This window comes from Triturus cristatus, chromosome 3_2 (assembly GCF_964204655.1).
Source record: "Triturus cristatus chromosome 3_2, aTriCri1.1, whole genome shotgun sequence".
Taxonomy (NCBI): domain Eukaryota; kingdom Metazoa; phylum Chordata; class Amphibia; order Caudata; family Salamandridae; genus Triturus; species Triturus cristatus.
This window is the reverse complement of record NC_140584.1, coordinates 1,001,180,684-1,001,203,424: the sequence shown is the minus strand read 5'-3', so window position 1 is coordinate 1,001,203,424 and position 22,741 is coordinate 1,001,180,684. Positions and strand designations below refer to the sequence as shown.

Below are 22,741 nucleotides of genomic sequence, written 5' to 3'. Positions count from 1 at the left end.
AAGCATTCTTTAGACTGGTGGGGTGTCAACTGTGGAGTCCTCCCACTCTCTGTCATTGAAGCAGCCAGTGGAGACTGAGTGCACGATTTAGATTTTGGCGGGCAGGTTACTCTGTCACAAGAGCGCAGATCAAAATAATATCCCATTATATCGCTTGAGACTTATACATTTCGGCAGATGGGACATCCATCACCGTTGTGACGTAGTAAACAATCCACCAAGATCTAAATCGGACCCTGAGACTCTGAATATTATCTTACGGTAATCCAAGATGTCGCATCCCCCTTGAGCCTTCCTTGGCCAGAGATCATCACTATATTCTCGTTCGACAGCTCTTGGTCTGGGAGTGAAAATGATTTGCACCACCTCCTACTGCTGAGTCATTTAGACTCTGGTGGGGAGATTGCCAACATACCAGGTCATCGGCGGCACTGGACCCTTGCCTCCTAGTGTATGCCCACCTGTCACATCTAGAGATCCTCGCCTGTCTGGCAGGGACCTCTGCTTTCAGTGTATCAGTTGCTGCGGGGGATACGATGAAGGCACAAGTGAATGAACACTCACTCAGCATTCATATTCTGTATTTCACAAATCAATTTCCTTAGCAGGAGTGTTCTCTCTGCGTATCAGGGCCATTGATTCTTTTTTGTGCTCAGGCTGGGAATTCCAGTGACGGGCATGGCCTAGAGTCGGTGTTTTGACTACCATGGTGACCTGGTGGTTCTGTAGCAGATGGACCTCCAGGCCAAGGGTTTCTGGCAGTGCCGCTAGCGGGGGTTCCACTGTAGATGGGGTTTTGGAACCGTGAAGCAGGCAGATTGCGAATTCCCTAATGTTTGACATGTCCTGCATCCACGAACCTCTAAATGATCCCATTAGTGTTTTAGGTCTATATATTTCATCATTTGACTGTTAATCCAAGTTAAGACTATGAGGTGAGCTCACCACCGATCCTAGTGGTGGTGTGCCTTCGGTTTACAATTATATGTACAAGAACAGACTCAACACTGCGGCATGATGGAATGACCATGGCTCTCTCACAGCCCCAGGGGTCACACCCCAGGTGCAGTAGGAACAGGATCCCAACATCTTGCCTTCTAGTTGCAATATACCATATGGACTGTAGAGTGTTCGGCTGCTCTACAAAGATGTCCAATGTTTTGAATGGTGTCAGATAATGGACGAATGATAAACTATCAGGGAAAGAGGTGTATTTTCAGCTGAGCGCTATTTAACAGAATATTAGTCACATGGTTTAGACCTTTTGGCAACTTGCATCATTCCTGTGAGTGGTGGAACATGTCTTTGGCTGTCTCACTACATATGGGCCTCACTGCATGAGCTGTACCAGTTGCTCTGAGCCATGTTGTGTACTGCAGCTTGTTTCACAAATTGAACCCGTCTTACCTTTCAGAAGTAGATATCTAACCCAAAGATGTTATGCTCAGCTGTCGAGCCGTTATGGCAGGTATTTGTAGAAATCAAGCAATGCTGGACTGGCTTTAAAAGACATCACAATGCTTCCGAACAGGCCAGAGCCTCCGAAAGACTCTCATGGCTAGACAGAGTCTTTCCTATGTTACGCATACTGACTCTGCTCCAGGCCTCCCAAACGTCCAGAAGAGTTTAGGAGTTTGGCATTGTCTAGATATCCCCATAGACTAGTGGACTAATCCGCTTCTTAAGGAAAAGCGAATAACTGAACCAATAAAGGACTGTCATTTTCTGCCAAAAGACCAAAGGCCTTTTCTGGATTCTTTGAACATGGTTGTAAAGCTGAGAATGTATAAATAGGTAATGTAGGCCTATTGAGACGGCAAAGATGCGGACCAGCCGAGCTGCTCTTCTGGGGGGCGTGAGCCTCGTTGGTAAATCTTACCCTGACGAAGATGAGAGTGTTGGAATCCCCCACACGGTATTTGCCCTCGGATACCTTGATCATGGAGAACTGCACCGGGCAGGTGCATCGGCTGACAAGGTGCTGGACCTGTGGGAGTGAAATGGGACAGCCTTAGGACAGAAATCAAGTGCACGCCTCTATGACTTTAGCGCAAGGAGTGCAATCAGGACGGACTGAAGCACCTAGGTCTTTCAGCCAATCGGATTACAAGACACGCAAAAGTAACAATAACATTCAGTTATAAAAAAGCAAGTCACTCATTACGACATTTGTTTGCTCCTGAGCAACTAAACAAAGGGAATGAGAATATAGAGCATAATCAAAGAAAAGAGCAGTCTACCATGCTACAGGTGGAAATCTAAGGGGTCATTTACAGTTCAACAGGCTGGCCGATATATGGCTGAGGCAGCGGCGGCTGAAACAACTTTGCCCCAAATACTATGGCTAATAAAGTTGGTTTCTTCTTTTGTGAATATGTTTCCCTAAATGGCTCGTGGTTCACTGCAGGAGCCACATTGAAGGAAAAAAAAACATATTCATCCCTCTGCTAAATGATGCCGGCATGGCAGGCCTTTTATCATCACTTACATTATTTCCAAGAACCGACCCCTGTATTGTGCGGCTGTTAGAAATGGGGGTCTCTAGTTGGCAGAGGTAGGTACCTTTGTCCAAATAGGGACCCTTCTTCCTAGTCAGGATAAGGGTGTTACACTCCTAAAATAACCCCTGATTACCCCCTTGGTAGCTTGGCACGAGCACTCAGGCTTCTTCTAGAGGCAGTGTGTAAAGCATTTGCACCTAACCAACAGTAATGCAGTGTAAGCACTACAAAAGGACACCACACAAGTTTAGAAAAATATCCAATATTTTTATATACTCAAGACAAGACCAAAAACGATAAGCATCCGCAGTACAGTACTTAGAAATCTTCAGTTATCAAAATAACCTTGAAAAACAGTTCCTTGAAGTCGATAGCTCCCTCTGGGGCTATCGCGGCGTAGTGAACAAACAAATCCAAACAGTTCTGGCTGACCGCGGCGTCGCAGACCAGCTACGGTGTCGCGAAGACCCGTAAAACATTAACTTTTAGAAATGCAGTGCATCGGCGACCTCTCGTTGAGCTTCAGAAAGCATGGCGTAAGGAGGCGTCGGTTCCAGAGGTCCATGTAGGAGTCGTCGGGCCCTCGAAGTCACACGCGTTGTAGATCGAACTCCTCGCGATTGAAGTCAGGAGCGCAGGCGTCGGGTGCTGCGGTGCGAAGTGCAGCGGTGCGGTGTGTAATGCCTTCAGGCCGCGGTTCGAGCAGCGGCTCGGTGGCGGAGTCAGATGGCGTTGTCTGTGAGACCAGCGTCGCGGTGCTTAGTGTTGCGGTGCTGGCAAGTCACGTGCAGGCAGCGGTGTCATCGTTGCTGAAGCACTGTTGTCGGCTGAAAACTGGAGTCGAGGCACCGGCAGGCCAGGGCTGCGTGTGGGATGAGGGCGGTGCGTTGTGTAGGTTTACGAGCGGTGCCCTTGAACCATGGTGCAAGCAGCGGCATCGATTTTGGCATGGAGCGGCATCGGCGGGGATACCAAGGCGACATCATGAAGCGAGGCAATGCGGAGTGCGGTGCTCACAGGTCGCGGTGCGAGCAGCGGCTCGGTGGGGCGTCAGCAGGCGTCGATGGTGAGACCAGGGTCGCGGTGGGGCGGTGCACCCTGCAGTGCCTTCAGAACATAGAGTCGGCAGCGGCGTCGTAGATGCGTCGGGTTGCTTTTTCTTCTGTTGCAGCACAAAACACACAGTCCCCAGTGCTGAAGGCAGAAGAACTTGAAGTCTTTGCTGTTCCTGAGACTTCTTGAAGAGGGGGCATGCTCTACCTCAAGCCCTTGGAGAAACTCACAAAAATAGATCGCAGAAAGTTCAGTCCAGTCCTTTCACTGCCCAAGACAGAAACAGCCACTGCAGACCAACACAGCAAAGCACTCAGCAAAGTGGTAGTTCTTCCTCACAGCTTCTTCAGCTCTTCTTCTTGGCAGTCTTCTTTGTCTAAAAGAGTTCTAAAGTTCAGGGGTTTGGGCCCCACTTTTTATAGGCCAAAATCCTTTGTCCTCTCAGGCAGAGTGTGTCTGTGCCCAGCCAGAACCGGTTCTACCCTCCCTGGTATGGCTTCATGGCAGGAGGCGGAGACGGCATTGTCAGAGGCAGACCAGGCCCATTCAGGTGAAAGGAAATCTCCGCCCCCTACTCTAAATGTAGCCCAGCTCTATTCCGCCCTTTCCTGACCTACCTAGACTATCTGGAGCCACTGCACCTTTCCAGCCCCTGTCATCCAAAACCCAGACAGTCAATCCACAACCTAGCAGAGGCCTACTGGATGGCTGAGGAAGAAAATACCTACTTTCTAAAAGTGGTATTTTCGAACACAGAATGTAAGAGTGCGGGCCCTGATTCTGTCTCGCCTAGATTATGCCAATGCTCTGTATGTGGGCATTCCGGGCTTTCTCCTGAATGAATTACAGGTCATCCAAAATTCGTCCGTCAGACTCTTGTTGGGTATATCTCGCAGATGTAGTGTGCGGGCTCATTTGCGCTCTGTACACTGGCTCCCGGTGGAGGCGCGTATTAGATTTAAAACTCTGGCCATTGCCCATAGGGCCCTGCATGGCCTAGGCCCTTCATATCTTCAGAAGAGGCTTGTCTTTTATGTCCCCTTGAGACAGCTGCGGTCCTCCTCCCAATTTCTGATGTTGACACCTAGATTTACACGTCAGAGGCTGGGTGGGAGCTCTTTTGTGCGCAAGGCCGCTATGGCCTGGAATGCTCTTCCTTTGGCGCTTCGTTGCACTCATGATCCTGCGATTTTTTTAAAAAAGCTAAAAACTCATCTTTTTGGATAATGTCTTAGCCTATGGCCCTTTTTCTTAGTTCGCGCTGGGACACTCTGTTGAGTATCTGTGCGCGTTATAAATTGAATTTACATAAAATAACATAAAAATCACCTTCACTAAAAGATGCATCTTTAGATTCTGATTTCAGACATACTAAACTTTATTTTTATACCTAGTTCCCAGGGCCAGTTATGTTTATAAGATGTTTATAAACAAACTCCCCATTCTGTCCTATGGGAACAGGTAGCCTTGAGATAGTGAAAAACGAAATTGGCAGTAATTCACTATCAGGATATACCACACACACCAGGGCATATCCTACCTTTCACCTACACTGCACCCTGCCCACAGGGGTACCTTGGGCCTACCTTAGGGGTGACTAACATGTAGAAAAGGGAAGGTTTAGGGCCTGGCAAGTGGGTGCACTTGCCAGGTCGACATGGCAGTTACAAACTGCACGCAGGCTCTGCGGTGGCAGGTCTGAGTTACCTTTTTACCGGCTACTTCTGTGGGTGGCACAACCCGTGCTGCGAGCCCACAGTAGCATTGGATTTACAGGCCCTGGCACTGTCAGTGCACTTTACTAGGAACTTATCAGTAAATCCAATATGCCAATAACACAAATTACAACAAGAGCACTTGCACTTTAACACTGAACAGCAGTGAGAAAGTGCGCAGAGACACTAAACCAGCAAAAACAGACTGAAAACCAGGAGGTCAGAAAGCAAAAAGACAGGGGAAACACGCCAAAAGATGTCAAGTCTAACAGTGGCCCTCTTTGGAAACAACTTAACTAATGGCTCCCATGTGCCAGGAGTTTTCTACCAGAATATAAGGGGCATTTCTGGACTTTTTCTGCCTGGGACCACCTGGGTTGACATGGTGGGCCAGGATAGAATGGAGGCCTGTGGGGATGGTGTTGAGGAGAGCCCCCTTAGTAGGGTGGCCCCTCTGACACCATTATCGCCACTGTTGAGTCAGGGTTTTCCTGAAGGCAGAACTGATCATTTCTCTGTCGTCTGGAATACTATTTAAGGCATGGTTAGTCAACAAATTGTAATTGTATTTCTTTAGCACTTACCTCCCCTGATGGGGCAGTGAAGCACTTTTCAGCAAGTGGCACACTACTCAGGAACCGAAAATTGATTAGTGGTGAATAAGCATTGGGAAATATAACTCGTTAATTCAAGTGATCGACCTTTGAGTCTGTTAGTTGGATTTAATAGGGTAAAGGAGGGATGGGGGGGGGGAGGATAGTCTAGAAAGGGTTATTAGGGAGATAATAGTAGAATGAGGTTTGGGATAAGTCATAGGAGTGATAGAGGAGGGAAGAGTCTAGAAAGGGTTATTAGGGAGATAGAAGTAGAATGAGGTTTGGGATTAGTCATTGGAGGGTTAGAGGATGAAAGAGTCTAGAAAGGGTTATTAGGGAGATCATAGTAGTACAATGAGGTCTGGGATGAGTCAGCGAGTGGAGGTCAAGAATATATTCAGAGAAACCGCCCCTGCAGTTGAGAGCAGTCACCTCTGTGACGGCTTCATAGAGTTTTTGGATTAGAATGTTATGATCAACTGTTTCGAAGGCAGCTGAAAGGTACAAGAGAAGTAGTGCAGCGACCCTGTTCTGTTTTACTGTGTTTTTAAGGTCATCCCAGATGGAGATGAGAGCAGATTCTGTCTTTTCCTGGAAGGAATCCTATTTGGAAGTCAGAAAATATGGAGGTATTTTCAATTAATTGTGACATATGGATGAATGCTGCTCTTTCTATCAGCTGGCCCAGGAAAGGTCAATTTGTAATTGGTCTGTAGTTGTTTGGGTCATGCAGGTCCAGGTTTGTTTTCTTAAAAAAGGCATACATACGCCCATTATTAAAGTCTTCTGGAAAGATCCCTGTAGTTAAAGAATTATTGGTGATTGACAAACACAGTGAGTGATCTTGTCTCAGCTGCATTAGAAGAGTAATACCTGTCTGGATCCATATACTTGTAATTCACCAGTCTGATTGCCATGCACTGTGACTACTAATGACTTCTTCTGAATTGCCCTCTTAAATTACCAGATTACACAGCATTACAGGACATCATACAGGACCATATTAAAGGTAAGATTAATTTTCCTATATGGTTGAGCGTCATTATAATTATTACTTCAGTGGCAGTTGTTAATTGAAAGGTCTTGAGGCACGGGGACAATCCAACCAGGCGCCATTCTCATCATCGTTTCTAGCTAGGAAACTTGAAGTTTTTTTTCAAACATAGTCTCCTGCTCCATGCAAATTAGGCTTAAAGTCAATTAAACGGAGTGTGGGGGTCTCTGGGAAGAATATGCAAGATGCAAGACCTTTATAAGCTCACAATGATTTTTACTGATCAGAAGTATATCTTACTACAAAAAAGATTGGAGTACTCCTGCTCTACAGTATTATGCAAATGGCAACACAACTTAGAAGGGCAACCAGAATCATTCTACCAAAAGGTCAAAGTGTCTTGGCAGCATGGCCAACCTCTCTCTTCTCTCTACACACTATCAAAAATGCACCACACACCTAAGATCAGTAACCAACGTGTACATATTGAAGCAGGACAATCTATAGCATCCTACCGCTATATAATGAAATGCCACCTCTAGTCCATTTTATATAACTGCCCCTACACAGCACATATCACATGTACACCACACGCTTATCAGAGGCAGAGTGATGCCAATAGGGTGGTTCAGATCAGAAAGTGCACATTAAGTGTTACAGAATGAACGGAGTGTTAATGTGCACAACAAAAGAATGCTTCAATAACTAGTAGTTTGTAGAACTGCACATTCGGTCCAAATCTAGCGATTTTGACATAGTATTGATAATACCAGTCCTTAGTTCATCTCCTCCAGTTATTTTCCTTAAGCCAGAAATAGCTTCAGACAGTACTCAAGGAACCCCTCTATTATTACATATATATATATACACATAAAAAACCCCTATCTGATTATCTACCAACAAATGAGATCCGATGCCACCTTTTCAATCCTGGTTCTGCACTGGAACAACTGTCAAAGCATCTCTTTTTTAAAAAAAATGTTATGTTATATTTTTATTGAGAGTTCATAGACACAGAATGAACATTTCAAGGCTCATCAGCCGTAGGATTTAACAACAAAAATTGAGAATGCAATGGATATGGATACGCATAATATAGATAATTCATTGTACTATAGCAGCGATGTAAATACGACAAAAATAGTGCATTAAACATTAGCAGCCATTTCAGTGAATAAAGTGCATAGTGAAATAAGTGTATAGAAAAACACAGATAATATTTAAAAAAATAAATAAATAAATAAATTATATAGAGAAACACCGATAATTGATGAACAGACTCCGCTGTAGGTTTCACCTCTTATAAAACCCGTCTGATAATATGCAAAATGTCATTCTCATAGCAAAAAATGTCAATCCATCTAAGTATCAAACATACTCCAATGCTTATGGTAATTCCTAAGGGCTCCTGCTCTTAATGCATATTTTCTTTCCCTACCCTGGATCCGAAGTAGTTTTGCCTACCATGCTTGAAAAGTTGGAGCTTTCTCTGATTTCCAAGATTGTAGGATTAGGGATCTAGCTATTAAAGATGCTATAAACAAGGCCTCATCGTATGGAGTAGGGCTCGGAGAGCAACCTAAAACTGCGATTGATATATCAAGCAGGCTTTGATCGTAATACAAAGATAATTTCCTATTTCTTTCCAGAATTCCATTATTTTGGGACATTCCCAAATGATATGACTCCAGGTGCCCTTCTCTACACATCGGAAACACTTATCTTCACCCCGAGGGTAGACATTGTGGAGAAATGAGGGAGTTCTATAAATAAGCCATTTACTGTAGAATTGCATGCGTTGAAAGTTTGCACCGCGGAAGATTATTTTATTAAATTTATTAATTTTATCCCATGTCGGTTTACTAATTTGAATGTCTTCCCTCTTTTTCCACCTATCTCTGGCCTTAGTAAATGCCTCAGTTGCATTATTTTCTTTTAATAATTTAGTCCACATACTAATTTTCTTTAGTGAGGGATTATTTAATGCTGTTGATACATCTCTTTTATAAAATAAATTAGCTATATCGCATTGTCTAAGCTCCGCATGTAGCATAAAAAAAGACCATTGCAAGATTGTGCTCGAATGGTGGATCTGTCTAGAGACTTCTTCCCAGGATTGCCATTTATTTCCCACAAGGAAGTCCTCTATTATCTTGAAGCCATTCTCAATCCAAAGTCTCGCTGTGTTAATATCCAGGCAGCCCCCTTCGCCAAGACTAAAATTAATTAGCTCAGTTGAGCTGCTTAAGTTAGAAATACCATAAAATGTCAGGAGCTGTGTTTTAATTTTAAATAGCCATTGGAGAGACTTATAGCGGACGTTCTTTGGATATTTCGTAATTCTGACAGGGTCTGTTATTTTAGATTCCAGCAGCATCCTCTTCATAAAAAAATTATCTGCCACATAGTCATTTAAAAAAAAAAAATCTAAAACTGTGGTGTGCAAAAGTAGAAAAATAATATTCTCTAATATTTGGGAGAGACAATCCTCCTTGCGCTGTTAGAAGATATAAAGTACCTAGTGCTAATCTTGGAATTTTTTTAGTCCAAAGAAAAGAGGAAAACAAAGCATCCACTTTTTAAAAAAAAGAAACCTGGATTGGGCAAGGGGCAGCGCTAAAAAGAAAATTAAAAAGAGGTAAAATTGACATACGTATTAAAGCGACCCGACCCATTATGGAAAGTGGCAGTAAATTCCAACGATCAAGGTGAGACCCAACCTTTTTTAACCATATTGAAGGTAAGATTAATTTTCCTATATGGTTGAGCGTCATTATAATTATTACTTCAGTGGCAGTTGTTAATTGAAAGGTCTTGAGGCACGGGGACAATCCAACCAGGCGCCATTCTCATCATCGTTTCTAGCTAGGAAACTTGAAGATTTTTTTCAAACATAGTCTCCTGCTCCATGCAAATTAGGCTTAAAGTCAATTAAACGGAGTGTGGGGGTCTCTGGGAAAAATATGCAAGATGCAAGACCTTTATAAGCTCACAATGATTGTCACTGATCAGAAGTATATCTTACTACAAAACAGATTGGAGTACTCCTGCTCTACAGTATTATGCAAATGGCAACACAACTTAGAAGGGCAACCAGAATCATTCTACCAAAAGGTCAAGGTGTCTTGGCAGCATGGCCAACCTCTCTCTTCTCTCTACACACTATCAAAAATGCACCACACACCTAAGATCAGTAACCAACGTGTACATATTGAAACAGGACAATCTATAGCATCCTACCGCTATATAATGAAATGCCACCTCTAGTCCATTTTATATAACTGCCCCTACACAGCACATATCACATGTACACCACACGCTTATCAGAGGCAGAGTGATGCCGATAGGGTGGTTCACATCAGAAAGTGCACATTAAGTGTTACAGAATGAACGGAGTGTTAATGTGCACAACAAAAGAATGCTTCAATAACTTGTAGTTTGTAGAACTGCACATTCCGTCCAAATCTAGCGATTTTGACATAGTATTGATAATATCAGTCCTTAGTTCATCTCCTCCAGTTATTTTCCTTAAGCCAGAAATAGCTTCAGACAGTACTCAAGGAACCCCTCTATTATTACATATATATATATATACACATAAAAAACCCCTATCTGATTATCTACCAACAAATGAGATACGATGCCACCTTTTCAATCCTGGTTCTGCACTGGAACAACTGTCAAAGCATCTCTTGACAACACGCCAAAAGTATAGTATTCAGAGAGAAAAAATAAAGCTAAATATGTCAAAATACCATATTACATTATTTAGCATTTCTCCCTTGAGGAAAATGTTTCACAGACGTCAACCTGAAAAAAACTTAACAGATGCTTAAGAAGGTCAATTATTGATCCGCTAACATTTCAATGGCATTATTTTTGGTGTTTTGCTGAACCCTAACACTAGTTTGATAGGCGGACTTGATAGGAGACTCCAGTCCAGGGTTTGCAGTTCGCCAGAGGCCAGACGTCAGATGCCGTGTGAGTGATCGACCGAGTGAGAGCAAGGAGGCTCCTCTCCCTTACGGCCTCACCGCTCGGCTGTTGCCACCATTGCCGCCAGAGACCCACCGACCCATCGAGTCTCGTCTGAGCTCTTTTGGAGGCTTCTCGCTTTCTTTACGCTGGAGTCCGTGGTCTACAGTGGCGGTGCGTCCACTGGGGGCGTTGGGGCGTTGCCCCCCCACCCCCGCCCGCGCCCGCACCGTAAACTCTTGGTTTATTTAAGTTGAGTTCAGCCGCAGCGGCTCCGAGGGAGAACTGACAATCATGACTGTCAGTCAGCATGACGTCGGACCGCCCACCCCCTTCAGAGTCTGAAGGGGGTGGGCGGTCTGGCGTCATGTTGAATGACAGTCATGATTGTCGGGGCAGGCAGCAGCACAAGCACAAGTGCGCATGAGTGGGGATGGTAGGCAATTTTTGCACCGTGCCCAGTCATGCGCACTGGTGCCTGCTCAGGCTGGCGCATGCCCATTAGGAGAGCGAACCTCGGTCTCCTAATGGGCAGGCGGGCAAAGCGTGACACTGCCCTGGCCTGCTCTACAGCGCCAGGATTGTCTGAGAGGGGTTTGCTAGTACTTCCCAGCAGTGATGCGGCTGTTCCACTGTTGGCGCCAGAACGGAGCGGACCCGAGGCCGGCGGCGCGGACCTGGTAAGGTAGGAATCGGATTGATTTTATTTTAAAACTCCCGGCCCCCTCCCCCGCGCGACACCCCCACTTCTCCCCTCGTGAGCCGACTCACAATCCAATATGTGATTAAACGGCAGTCAATATGGCGCTTTCCTACCCGGCCCTTCATCTGGCGATAGAAACCCGCCGTGAATACTAAACAACTTGCTGAAAGCGCGTCTCATAAAGTAGCTTGTAAATGTTCCATTTCCAGACAGCTCGCCGCACAGCGCCATTGTCTGGCTAGACACAGGGGTAAGTGCTTCAAACACCTGTGTACACTGACCGCTGGACCTGGCCTGTCAGTCTGGCCCCAAAGACAGGCAAGCGCGCGGCGTCCTCTCTTTCGCCGATGCCGAACATTCTAACACATATGATGTTCGTCCGTAGTCTACGGACGAACATCATATGTGTTAGAATGTTCGGACCGTAGACGTTTGAGGCCAAGCTGCTGCTATTTGCAAGCGAGAAGTTTCAGACGCGATGCTAAGCGATTATATAAGAGAAATACGAACATGCAGGTAGATGAATTATGTGGTGAAGCACGTATGCATCCAAATCAGTAGCATAGCAAGGATGGCATGGGCACTGGCGCAAGCCACTTTGACTGCAAAATACAACATTTATCAGAATGCAATAGGCCCTCAGGGCTCTGGGCCCCGGTGCCACTGCTCCTGCTGCAACACTGGTACTTACGCCCCAGATTCAGACGTAAACAATCCAACTATAGTAATTAGGTTGGATCGGTAATAGTAAGCTCTCACAGGTGTTACTGCTGCATTGTTAATGCTAACTAAGTCATGTTTTGGAAGCGTTTGCAAGTGAATCTCTTGTGTACTGTTTGGAATCTACCTTCCTGGGCATGCATGGATGTTGCTCTGTATGACAAGGGTAACTTGAGAAATACAACTTATTTAGTTCGCCCACTTTTTTTTCTATGAAATATTGCTAAAAGTGCATACAAAATATCGCTTTCAATCGGTAAAAGAATTGCAATAAAGGTCGGTGCACGAAATGGATGAAAGACTGGCAAAGTCAAATGAAAAAAGAACATGTAATTCAAAGTCATGATGCACAAGTACTCTCTGAAAGCATGAAGCTGTGTTGGTTTTATTGATGTGCAGTCTGTTAGCATTCGCACTAAAGTGATGTCACCAGGGAGGATTGGAAGGGGTCCTTTTCAGGTATTCGGATTGGTGCCCTGCACTTTCTGTGAAATGTGACACACCTCTTGTGTTGTTGTTCATGTACAGGAAATGTACATTTTGTCTTACAGTTTCCATGGGAGCGCGCATGCGCACGCCAAACAAAAAACAGCGAGGAGAGGAACTTTAAATTGTGTTGCGGCTCCTCTGGAACAGGCGTTCTTTAGCCCTTCCTTATAGTGGAAGAAGAAGTTGTATTTTAATATGGTCCACACTTGAATACTTCGCGAATTAAGACCAGCGAGTGGCAGCGTTATTTACCTGTAACCTTCTTTACTCCGAGTCCAGGCCTTCCTCACTCTGAGCCTTACTTAATGAAGTTGAGTCTCACCCTGAAGAGAGACAGCTGTGGTACTCCATGTTCCATAATAAGGGCCCTCTTATTGCAACAGAAGGACCCTCCACCCACTCCACATACAGTTTGACAGGTTGTTACCTCTCAGGGCTGCTTTTGGGCAGCAGCCTGTTTTCATGCAAGGGTTTCTTGCTTCCTTTCCGCTCTGCTTTAGTAGGTGGGGTGCAGCACCTTAGTTTCAGGAGGGGCCCCAAGACTCGGAATCAGCCAGAGCAGGGCTGATCTGCACTAATGGGGTCCCCGGGCCGAGGAGCAGGGGGCTGCATCGTTTCCATTACAGAAACATTCTTGGGATGCGCTGAGGAGGCAGGGGGCTCAGGGGAAGGGGGTTTGTTGGCACGTGCTCTGTATACCCAAAGGTTTTCTGTCTTGGAGTTTGTTTTACGTTGCCTTGGGTCGATTGCATTCTATTAACCCCTCCCCTCCCTTTCCCTTGGCATAGACGGTGGCTCTCACAGCGGCTAGTTCTGGATGTGCTGTGCGTGAGCGCGCAGTGCTGTGCTTGTGTGTGTGTGCCTGAAGCTGGGCTGTCGCACCCTGGGCCTGGCTCTCCCAGGAAGGCCTCTCTGCAACGAGCGGCATAGGACGACATTGAACCCCGTCCCCATTGAACCCTGAAGAGTACACCGTCTGGCCACACCACCCATGGGCGCACAAGCCCGGCTGCAGCTCTGCACACGTCCAATAAATAAGGAGAATTAATATGTGCGGAGGTGCTGCTGTCAAAGCAGGCAGCCTTTCAGATGGCGTGTCCCAATGTCAGGAAACAGGGAACATTTACTGCCCGTAATCTCGTCAAGATTAATACAGATTGAAAGGCGCAGCGTTGCGTTCTCCGAGCCATGCACTGCCAGGGAATACAGGCGTTCTGGGGTCGACTCAACCGAGATCACCGTCTGCATTGCATTGCATTTAATAGGTATTATTAACAGCGCATCGTGGTGAATGAGGTGACGTCATATTGTAGACAGTTACTGTAGTGTTCATTATGGGAAAGACTTTGCTGCATCTTCCCGCTGAAGTCATCGCATGAGTCCCAGAGAAGCTCCTCCAGACAGCCAGCACCTCGAATATTTGTTTATTTACGTACTTAATGCAGGGATCGCCAGGGCTCTCAAAGCCGAGTTAAGTGATATTCTTTGTAGCCTCGCTACCAGTTATACAACAAACATATAGAGGTATGGAGCCCACTTTATACAGCCTAAAAAGTTAGCATAACAAATAGCAGAAGGCAAATAAACAGCACTGTCACTCTTAACATTGCTGCATTCAAATAGATGCTTTAATGAAACCAGGGAGATGGGGAAAGAGGCTGCGTTCAAAGCATACATTTCTGCTTGGCATAGTTTATAATCGTGGGGGTTTCACCAAGTTAGTGTTCCTTTTATCTGCACTGGATATGAAAAATGTCCTGTGCGCCATGTGGCTTTTTAACTGTAATTATGGCGGCCGCACCTTTCGCAACGCTTGATGTTTAACGTTCATTCTTGTTTTGTGGGCACTAGATATGGAAAATGTCCTGTGCGCGATGTTTTACTTTAGTTCTAGTGTCACACGCGCTTTATTTGTTAATATGGCGGTTGTGCAAGGGGGAGTGAGTTGCTGGCTACTCTACTTTCTATTACCTTCTGTGTGGGGCCAAAGCTTGACTTCCTGATCACAATGGCTTTGCTTTACCTTTGTCACTTTATTTTGCACTTTTTACAAAGAGAGGAACAGAGAGAGATGGAGCTAAGCAGAGCCAGAATGAGAGAGTGTGGCAGAAAGAGAGAGGGGCATAACGGGTATGTTGAGCTAGAGAGAGAAAAAGAGGGACATAGGAAGTAAGACAGATATAGGTATGAGCATACGTACACAGTTATCTCTACTATAATCAGGCACTGAAACAGACCATTGAATGTTGGAATGTAAAATCTTGTCCCGCTTTGGGGTAACTTAAAATTTTGTCTGCTACAGGAATTTTTAAATATGAGAGAATGTTAATTTGCTTTGGCAAGTCATGCATTGTAGACTGCACTTAACACACATGAAATGACACATGGGAGGCCTGCTTTGGCAGTGAATTGGATCTGGAATTTCTGAGTTTGAGTTGCATGGTCAATATTTGTGTGTCACTTTCATAGTTATTTAGACTGTGTTTCTGTTTTATACTGTTTCTGCCTACATATTGAGCCACAGTTTTGGTTGATTTTGATTGCAGTGGCTCAGTTTATTTGGTGATTCACAATTCCAATCATGGGTAAAACATGGCTTGTTGAACATAGATGAGATGTACTTGCAAATAATTGTTGGATTGCGTATTGCAGTTCAGGTTTTCAATTTGACAAATCTTTTTACTTCTTATCACCGAAATATGAGTGTCTTCCTGGTCGAGGACCACACTGCTTTTTCTCTTATCTGTCTTGTATCAAGACCCTGCTGGACTATGGGGTGAAAGAAAGCTTGAATAAGCAGCTACCTATGTTATTTGACATCTCTTTATTAATGTAATAACTGCACTTTCACAATTGCTTTATTAACCTTCCTGCTTTCTCAAATTTGCTTGAAAATGCACCATTTGTCCACTCGTTTTTCAAAATTTTCTCGGGGGGGTAATCCCCCCGAACCCCCCTTAGGTTGTTCGAGCTCGATCGCTCCGCTCGCTCGCTGCGGTGCAGTATGCCAATACTTTTACGCCCCACCACTTTCAAATGTCACCAGCCGCCACTGGTGGTCTATGCTTGGGGTGGCAAGTTCTGGACCTTGCTGACGGGCGGAGGCGGAGGCGGGAGAGCAGCGCGTAAGCGGGACTAGGAGCCGCCGAGCATTTCCTGCCGCGGCGAGATCTTGTAGCGGAAGGAGCCGCGAGTGCGCCCTTGCAAGTAGAGGTGAGCGCGTCCTCGCAGTGGTCGAAATAGCAGGAGCGGCTGGTGCGGGAGCCGCGATTCCCCTCCGTGATTCCCCCCGCAGTGAGAGGAAGCAAGCGTAAGCTACGAGAGCCACCCAGTGAGTCACTAAGCGGAGGTGTGCACCGAGGGGAGCAGAAGAAGACTGAGGCGAGCAGAGAGAGCTGGAGTTTATCCCCAGCTCCGAAACAGCCAAAAGAACTACACCTTGCCTTTTACCATCAACTCCCAGAAACAGCAGAAGCCGCCGAATCTGTAACAAGTGCACAGTGCCTAGCGCAGAAGCCGCAACCGACCAATTGCTAGGAAACAACTGCCACAAGTTAAGTTAACCCTCAGTTATAGACCTCTTCTTGGCACTGCAGCAAACTGGTGAGTGCAGTGCTCAGGAGAGTGTAGGCGCTTTCGAGTGCCGGTAGCCGGCACTAAACCTAAAGTCAACAACCAGTCAAAAGCGGGCAATAAGGAAATGAGATCAGGAACAAACAGGCAAGTGCCACTGAGTAAAACCTCACGGGGTAAGAAGGTGAAAAAACCCAAACCAAACTCTGACACAACCCTCCACGAAAACCACACTCTAGTACCAGTACAAACAGGGGGGTCAGCTGTCTTGAGGACAACGATGGCAGGAATAGCTTCGACACCTGTCAAAACTGGTCACAACCCAGGAAAACAGCAAAAAGATCAATAAATTCCTCTTTTTAAAAGATCCAGTCTCTGCACTCTTTGCGACAACAAAGGCGGCGCAAAATCTACCGAGTCCCATCCAGCCAGACAAGCCAAAGCCTCCCAAACCTTTGGCAAGCTTAACTCTGGGCAATCGGCCAACTGAACCAACATCTAACGAAATAGTACGAGCTCTTCCACTTTTACTTTCAGAAGACTCGGGTAACCAATTCCCAGGAAATCGCCTGGTAATTGTGCAGGCCGAGGTCCACAAACTAAACCAACCCGCGCCTGAAACCAAACAGAAACAGATACAACTTAACTCCCAAACAAGTTAAACAGACACGAAGAGTGACCAACAACTATCACCGATTTTCTTGACAAGCATAGGAAAAGAATCCCTAGAGAACATCTTTAACAGTTCTGAAAAAACAAACAAAACGGGTCACAGAAACAATGGTGACTTGTCTAAAGAGTTACACCAGGGAGAAACTAATGAACCGCCAAAACAGAGGACAGGAGGGGAGGACGTTTGGTCACAATCCCCCACGTACTAAACGGTTCAAAACTACAAAAAACAATAAGAACAAGTATTTTAAGAACATCGGCGCAAGGGTCTACCCTATCACAGGACCCACCTTTCAAGGAGTCTAGGCTGGGCCCCGTCGCCTCCACACCACACAACTTGGCGGAAAACACCGACAACCAAAGAATCTGGATAGAAGACAGCACCAGTTACAGAGGAATAACTAGTAAAGAAAACGCGCAGCTGCCAATTTCCATTTCATCAGGAAGTAAGATTTCACCTTCAGACAAATTGGACGGGCGCATAGGTAGCCAAGAGCCCAATGAACACTGGGGGAATGCACTAATAAGTACGCTCGATCAGGCTATAAGGGCGCTCAATTACCAGTCTGACAAAATGGAGGTCCAAATCGACCTCATAAATGTAATCGCAGAGCATATTGCACTCATTAGCTCCAAGACTGACACAATAATATCTATATTGGTAAATAGACAAAGCGCGGAGGGCCCCTCAAACAATATTTCAAACAAATTTCTAACCAACAAAGGAAACACCAACCCGTCACCAACTAATTGCGAATGTGGGAGTATTATTGAGAAATTAGCATCTCTCCCAGAAATTCTAAAAGAAATAACAGGAGTAGTAAAATCAGCAAATATTTGTAAAACCGACCAAGATTTACTAGACAATAAAAAAAATAAACTGAGAAAAAAAATAAGTATTGTCTCAAGCATTCAAAGCAAAAAGTCTAGTAAAGGGGAGGACAGGTCACACAACCAAATAGTCCGTACAGAGAACCAGTCAAAGGAATCTGCCATTCTTGAATTTCAACCAATTAAATCTCCGGTTAATCCCAACCCTCAACCTCATGACAAACTGACAAAAAGGCAAAGGAAACGAGTTAGGAAGGGAAGGTCAAAAGCAAAAAGCAACCAACCAACTGCTTCAGACCTTCTCTTTCCGATATTTAGGAACAACTCAAGAACAGAACCAGAAAAGACACACAATCCTCCGAACACTTCGATCAACAGAACGGAGGTTCCAGAGCTGGAACGAGTAAGCCTTCCGAATAAGAAATTTACGCTATTGGAGTCATTTCAAGAACCAGACTCAACACCATCTGAGAGCTTAAACCAGGGTCTGGCATCCCCAACACCTAGAATTAATATAGAAAGGTCTGGCAAACAAGTAATGACAACGGCTACACTGGCTGAGGATGCACGAAACAAGCACTTAGTAAACCACCATTCACTCTCAATCGACACAATTACATCCACAGAGGCCAGTTCGCCTCCAAAGGATCGAAGCATAGAGACAACACAAAAAAGGGGCGGAGGACTACTCGATAAAAACGCCAAGCAATCAAGACACGAAACTAGGCTTGTCAATCAAGAGCTTGATCTGACCCCACTGAAGATTACGAAGAAGGGAAACACTAGGCATTGTTCGGTTCAAAGTATAACCCGTGTACAAGCGGAAACCAAGTCAAAACAAACGGGAGTGCGGGGATTTACTAGGGAAAAGACTCCAATTAAGATCATAAAACTCGGACACGAACGCCAATGTTCAATACAAAGCAAAAACCAAGATCAAGTAAAAAATATTCAAAATACAAAAGGAGAACAAGCACTCTCCAGGGACAAGAAAATGGTGGGAAGTTTAGGACAGGCTCCAACTAGGCCAATAAGTGAAGGCGAACCTCTTAAGTCGGATTCCCGAGGAAGTCAAATAAACTGCCAGGGAGACATAGAACCAATTTTATCGTTTATACCTGGATACGTAACAAAAGGCAGGCAGGACACACTTAACAGAGGGAACATAATAACATTAATCAATGTAATTCCAGAACTAAGGGGAATAGACTCTCATGATATGGTGGCAGTGGAGTTTCGTCAAAAAAAACACTCTCCAGACATAGAAGACTCCGTGACCACCTGGGCCTCAAAGGACATAGCAGCTAAAATCTTTGCTAATAAAGGATCATTTGAGCACTGGGGAATAACTTTGATTCAACACAGACGCCCCAGATATCCATATCCCCTAACCGGAGGTATCTTTTCACCAAAAGGGAACGAATCAATTAGCCGCAAGCATAAATCATGTCTTCGAGGTGTCCGTTCTATTACCCAGGAGAAAATTCTTGGAACAACGTATATTCATCCAACCCAGCCTCTTAAAAAAGGACCTCTTAGTTTAGATCAGGATTGGTCTTGGATCCCTTCGACACTAAACCAACAGAGTTCCTAAAACAGATGTAACATCATTTTAAAATAAAAACATCCAAAACCAACATACCGAAAAAGCTTATCCGGAAATAATTAATTTGTGCTCATGGAATACACATGGTTTTAGTAGTATGGATCAGGACCACGAGACCCAATCCTTTCTTCAAAAACACAATATACTCCTCCTACAAGAGACCTGGAACTTGACTCATCCTGCAATCCCAGGTTTTGCTGAACACCACATACTGGCTAAGAAGCTGTCCAAGTTTGGACACCCACGTGGAGGGCTATCGACATACGTATCACAGAATTTCAACTGGGAAACCGAGATGTTGGATGTGGGGCTAAACTGGGTTCAAGTAGTAAAAATTACCAGAAAGTTGCTACAACAATTTTTAATAATAAATGTCTACATTCATCCCGATCGGTCAACCAAAGAAGAAAAAATGGAAACACTAGTTAAACTTATTAAAGTCCTACAGAAATCAAACGAGCAATGTCCACTGATAATTTCAGGGGATTTTAATTCTAACCTAATGAGAGACGGGACATCTAGTCGCAATCAGACCACAAAATATGGATTAGGATATAAAGTAACTTTTTTGAATAAATTAGAAACACAGGGCTTGACAATCCTTAGAAGGGAGAAAAGGGGAAACTTAACATTAGGACCAACTTACACGAGTGGGAAAGTCAAGTCCACCATAGACTTTACAATAATTAGTAAGAGCATAATAGACAGTATTGTAGACTACAACATCGTCCAGCGTATAGAAAGTGATCATTTTCCCCAAATCGTCAGGATGAAAACAGCGGTCACTTGGTCTAAAAAGATAATTTCCCTGTCCCATTTACCGGAGAAATTTAACTTGTGAAAAATTAGATGGAGAGGTGGAAAAACCGAAGAAATTCAGGCAACAGCAAGCAAATTTATGTCAGAATGTGAACAACAAGAAGACAGAGACCATGTAAAACACTGGGAAAACCTGGTTAAGGTCTTAATCCACAAGCATTCTGTTCTCCCAGCCACACAAAAACGCTCAAAAATCTTAAATAAACCATGGTTCACCGAAGAATTAAGACTGGAAAAAAAAAATATCCAGGGAGTTACGGAATGAACATACGACCAAAAAACATGGAATTAAATCAAACCATACTCTGTTAAGGAGTCTGAGAAAGAATTATCGAAAAAAGCTGTGGGCTGCAAAGGCCAAATACAAAGAATCAATGTGGCTAAAACTTTTATTAGCCAGTAAAAAGCAAAACTCTCGGGATTTCTGGGGGATCATTAACAATTTGAACAAAGGTGAAGAGATGTCTCAAGACCCGGGTTTCACTCCCGATGGCTGGGAAGACCATGTAAGGAACCTCTACGCAACAAAGGACATCAGCTCACTTAACAAAACGCTACGGCCAGTAAATGAAACGGATCCAGGTAACCAAGTGGGTTCTCAGGATAGTTTAAAAAAGCTTAACGACCTGGATAAGGAAAAACGGGAGTGCGACCAGCCAGTACTGACATCCTGCAAAAGTGTAACAAAACTTATACAGACATTAAAACCCGAGGGTGCACCAGGTCCAAACGGACTACCGACCGCTGTATTTAAATCAAACGAGGACTTTTGGTCCAACCACCTAACAGCTTTGTTTTACCAAATCTTTACTCTTGGCCGCATGCCAATGTCGTGGAAAGGAAATATTATCCACCCTATCTATAAAAAGGGCAACAGAAGAAACCCAGGGAACTATAGGTTGATCTCTCTTATAGATGTGGAAGGAAAATTGTACGCCTCATGTCTTTTAGAGCAGGTCCAAGAATGGGTAGAAAACAACAACTTACTTCCCACTTTCCAAATTGGTTTCAGACAGGGGATGGGGACAACAACAAACCTGACGTCATTGGCGTTGCTAATGGAGAGAGCCGAGAAAAAGAACCAACGACTGTATGGGTGTTTCATAGACATAAGAGCAGCCTTCGATCGAGTGAGCAGGTCAAGACTATGGGGAAAGCTCAAAGACTGGGGGATGCCCAGGATGCTACTAAACGCAATAATCTGCCTATATACCGATACATGGGCAACGGTTAAACAAGGCCAGGGATCGAGTTTAACATCTAAAATCAAAACTCAGGATGGCCTAAAACAAGGCTGTGTCCTGGCCCCGTGCCTATTCAACCTGTTTTTGGCAGACTTAGGCAGCAATCTAGGACAAACAAACAGCCACGCACCCAAACTGGGGAACGATTTTATTCCAATACTGCAGTTTGCCGATGATATTGTTTTATTAAGTAAAACGCCAATAGCTTTACAACGTTTAATAAACAACCTTCAATCCTACTTGGAACAAGAAAAATTGGAACTAAACAGGGAAAAAACAAAAATACTGTGACTAGTGGAGCATAAGAAGATCAAATTCAAATGGACGATTGACAAGTCAGTGCTGGAAGAACAGAACTATTACCGGTACCTAGGCGTGAGGACTGGGAAAGGCAATTAAAAAAAAGAACACATTTTGGCTATAAAAGCGGAGTCCCAAACACAAATTTATGCATATAGACAGCTCCAACTAAAAATGGGGGGTCCCAATTATACCTTAGGGTAATGTCTGCTCAGATTCTACCTACATTATCATATGGACTAGTGACTTGGCTCGGAGGCGAGGCCAAAATTTTAAATGAACTACAGAACAAAATATATAAATCAGTGTTCAAACTGCCAAAATCAGCATCTGCGGCTCAAATCCGTCTTGAATTTGGTCTACAAAACCAACACTTTCGTTCAATGTCAAGGTTTGTAAAATGGTGTCACAAACTTCGGCTAGCCCGATCCAAGTCCATGGACCACGTTTGTTGGCAAGAGATAAGCATCCAAGACAGAGAGCCTATCGGAAACTCTTGGGCAACTTACTTGAATTCCTGTTTGTTCGAACTTGATCTCCTTGAAGTTTGGAACAAAGAAATAGACCACGTTTCTTTTTGTAAAATAGCCAACAGAGTGGCAAAAAGAAAATCATTATTAGAGGATAAAACAACATTGGCTACTCGACGCCATGCTTGGACCGTAATTTCTTCCTACACTCATCAGAAACCGCAGGTTTATTTAGCAACCCACTTTAGTCAATACTTTAAAAAATTCTCATCGACTACAGACTGGGTTTGCACTATTCAAAAGACTTAAGACCGTCTTGGAAATATCAGAAAGAAAGTCTCCAATGTAGACTATGCGGATACTATAACAAAACTTGAAGTCATCTGTTTTGTGTGTGCCCAGCGCTAATGACATTGAGAAGGAAATATTTACGTGCTATCTTGATCAATCTGAACATAAAAACATGCCGGCAAGCGATAA

General features: G+C 44.4%; 1 protein-coding gene across 1 annotated transcript in view; it reads right to left on the bottom strand.

The window, feature by feature from the left end:
• The window catches only part of GAS2L2 (growth arrest specific 2 like 2), a 331,222-nt gene that overhangs the window by 144,260 nt on the left and 164,221 nt on the right, over nt 1-22,741 (bottom strand). Inside the window, exon 3 of the mRNA XM_085649627.1 lies at nt 1,880-1,987. Coding sequence (XP_085505753.1) covers nt 1,880-1,987 — 108 coding nt within the window. The remainder of the gene's footprint in view (nt 1-1,879; nt 1,988-22,741) is intronic.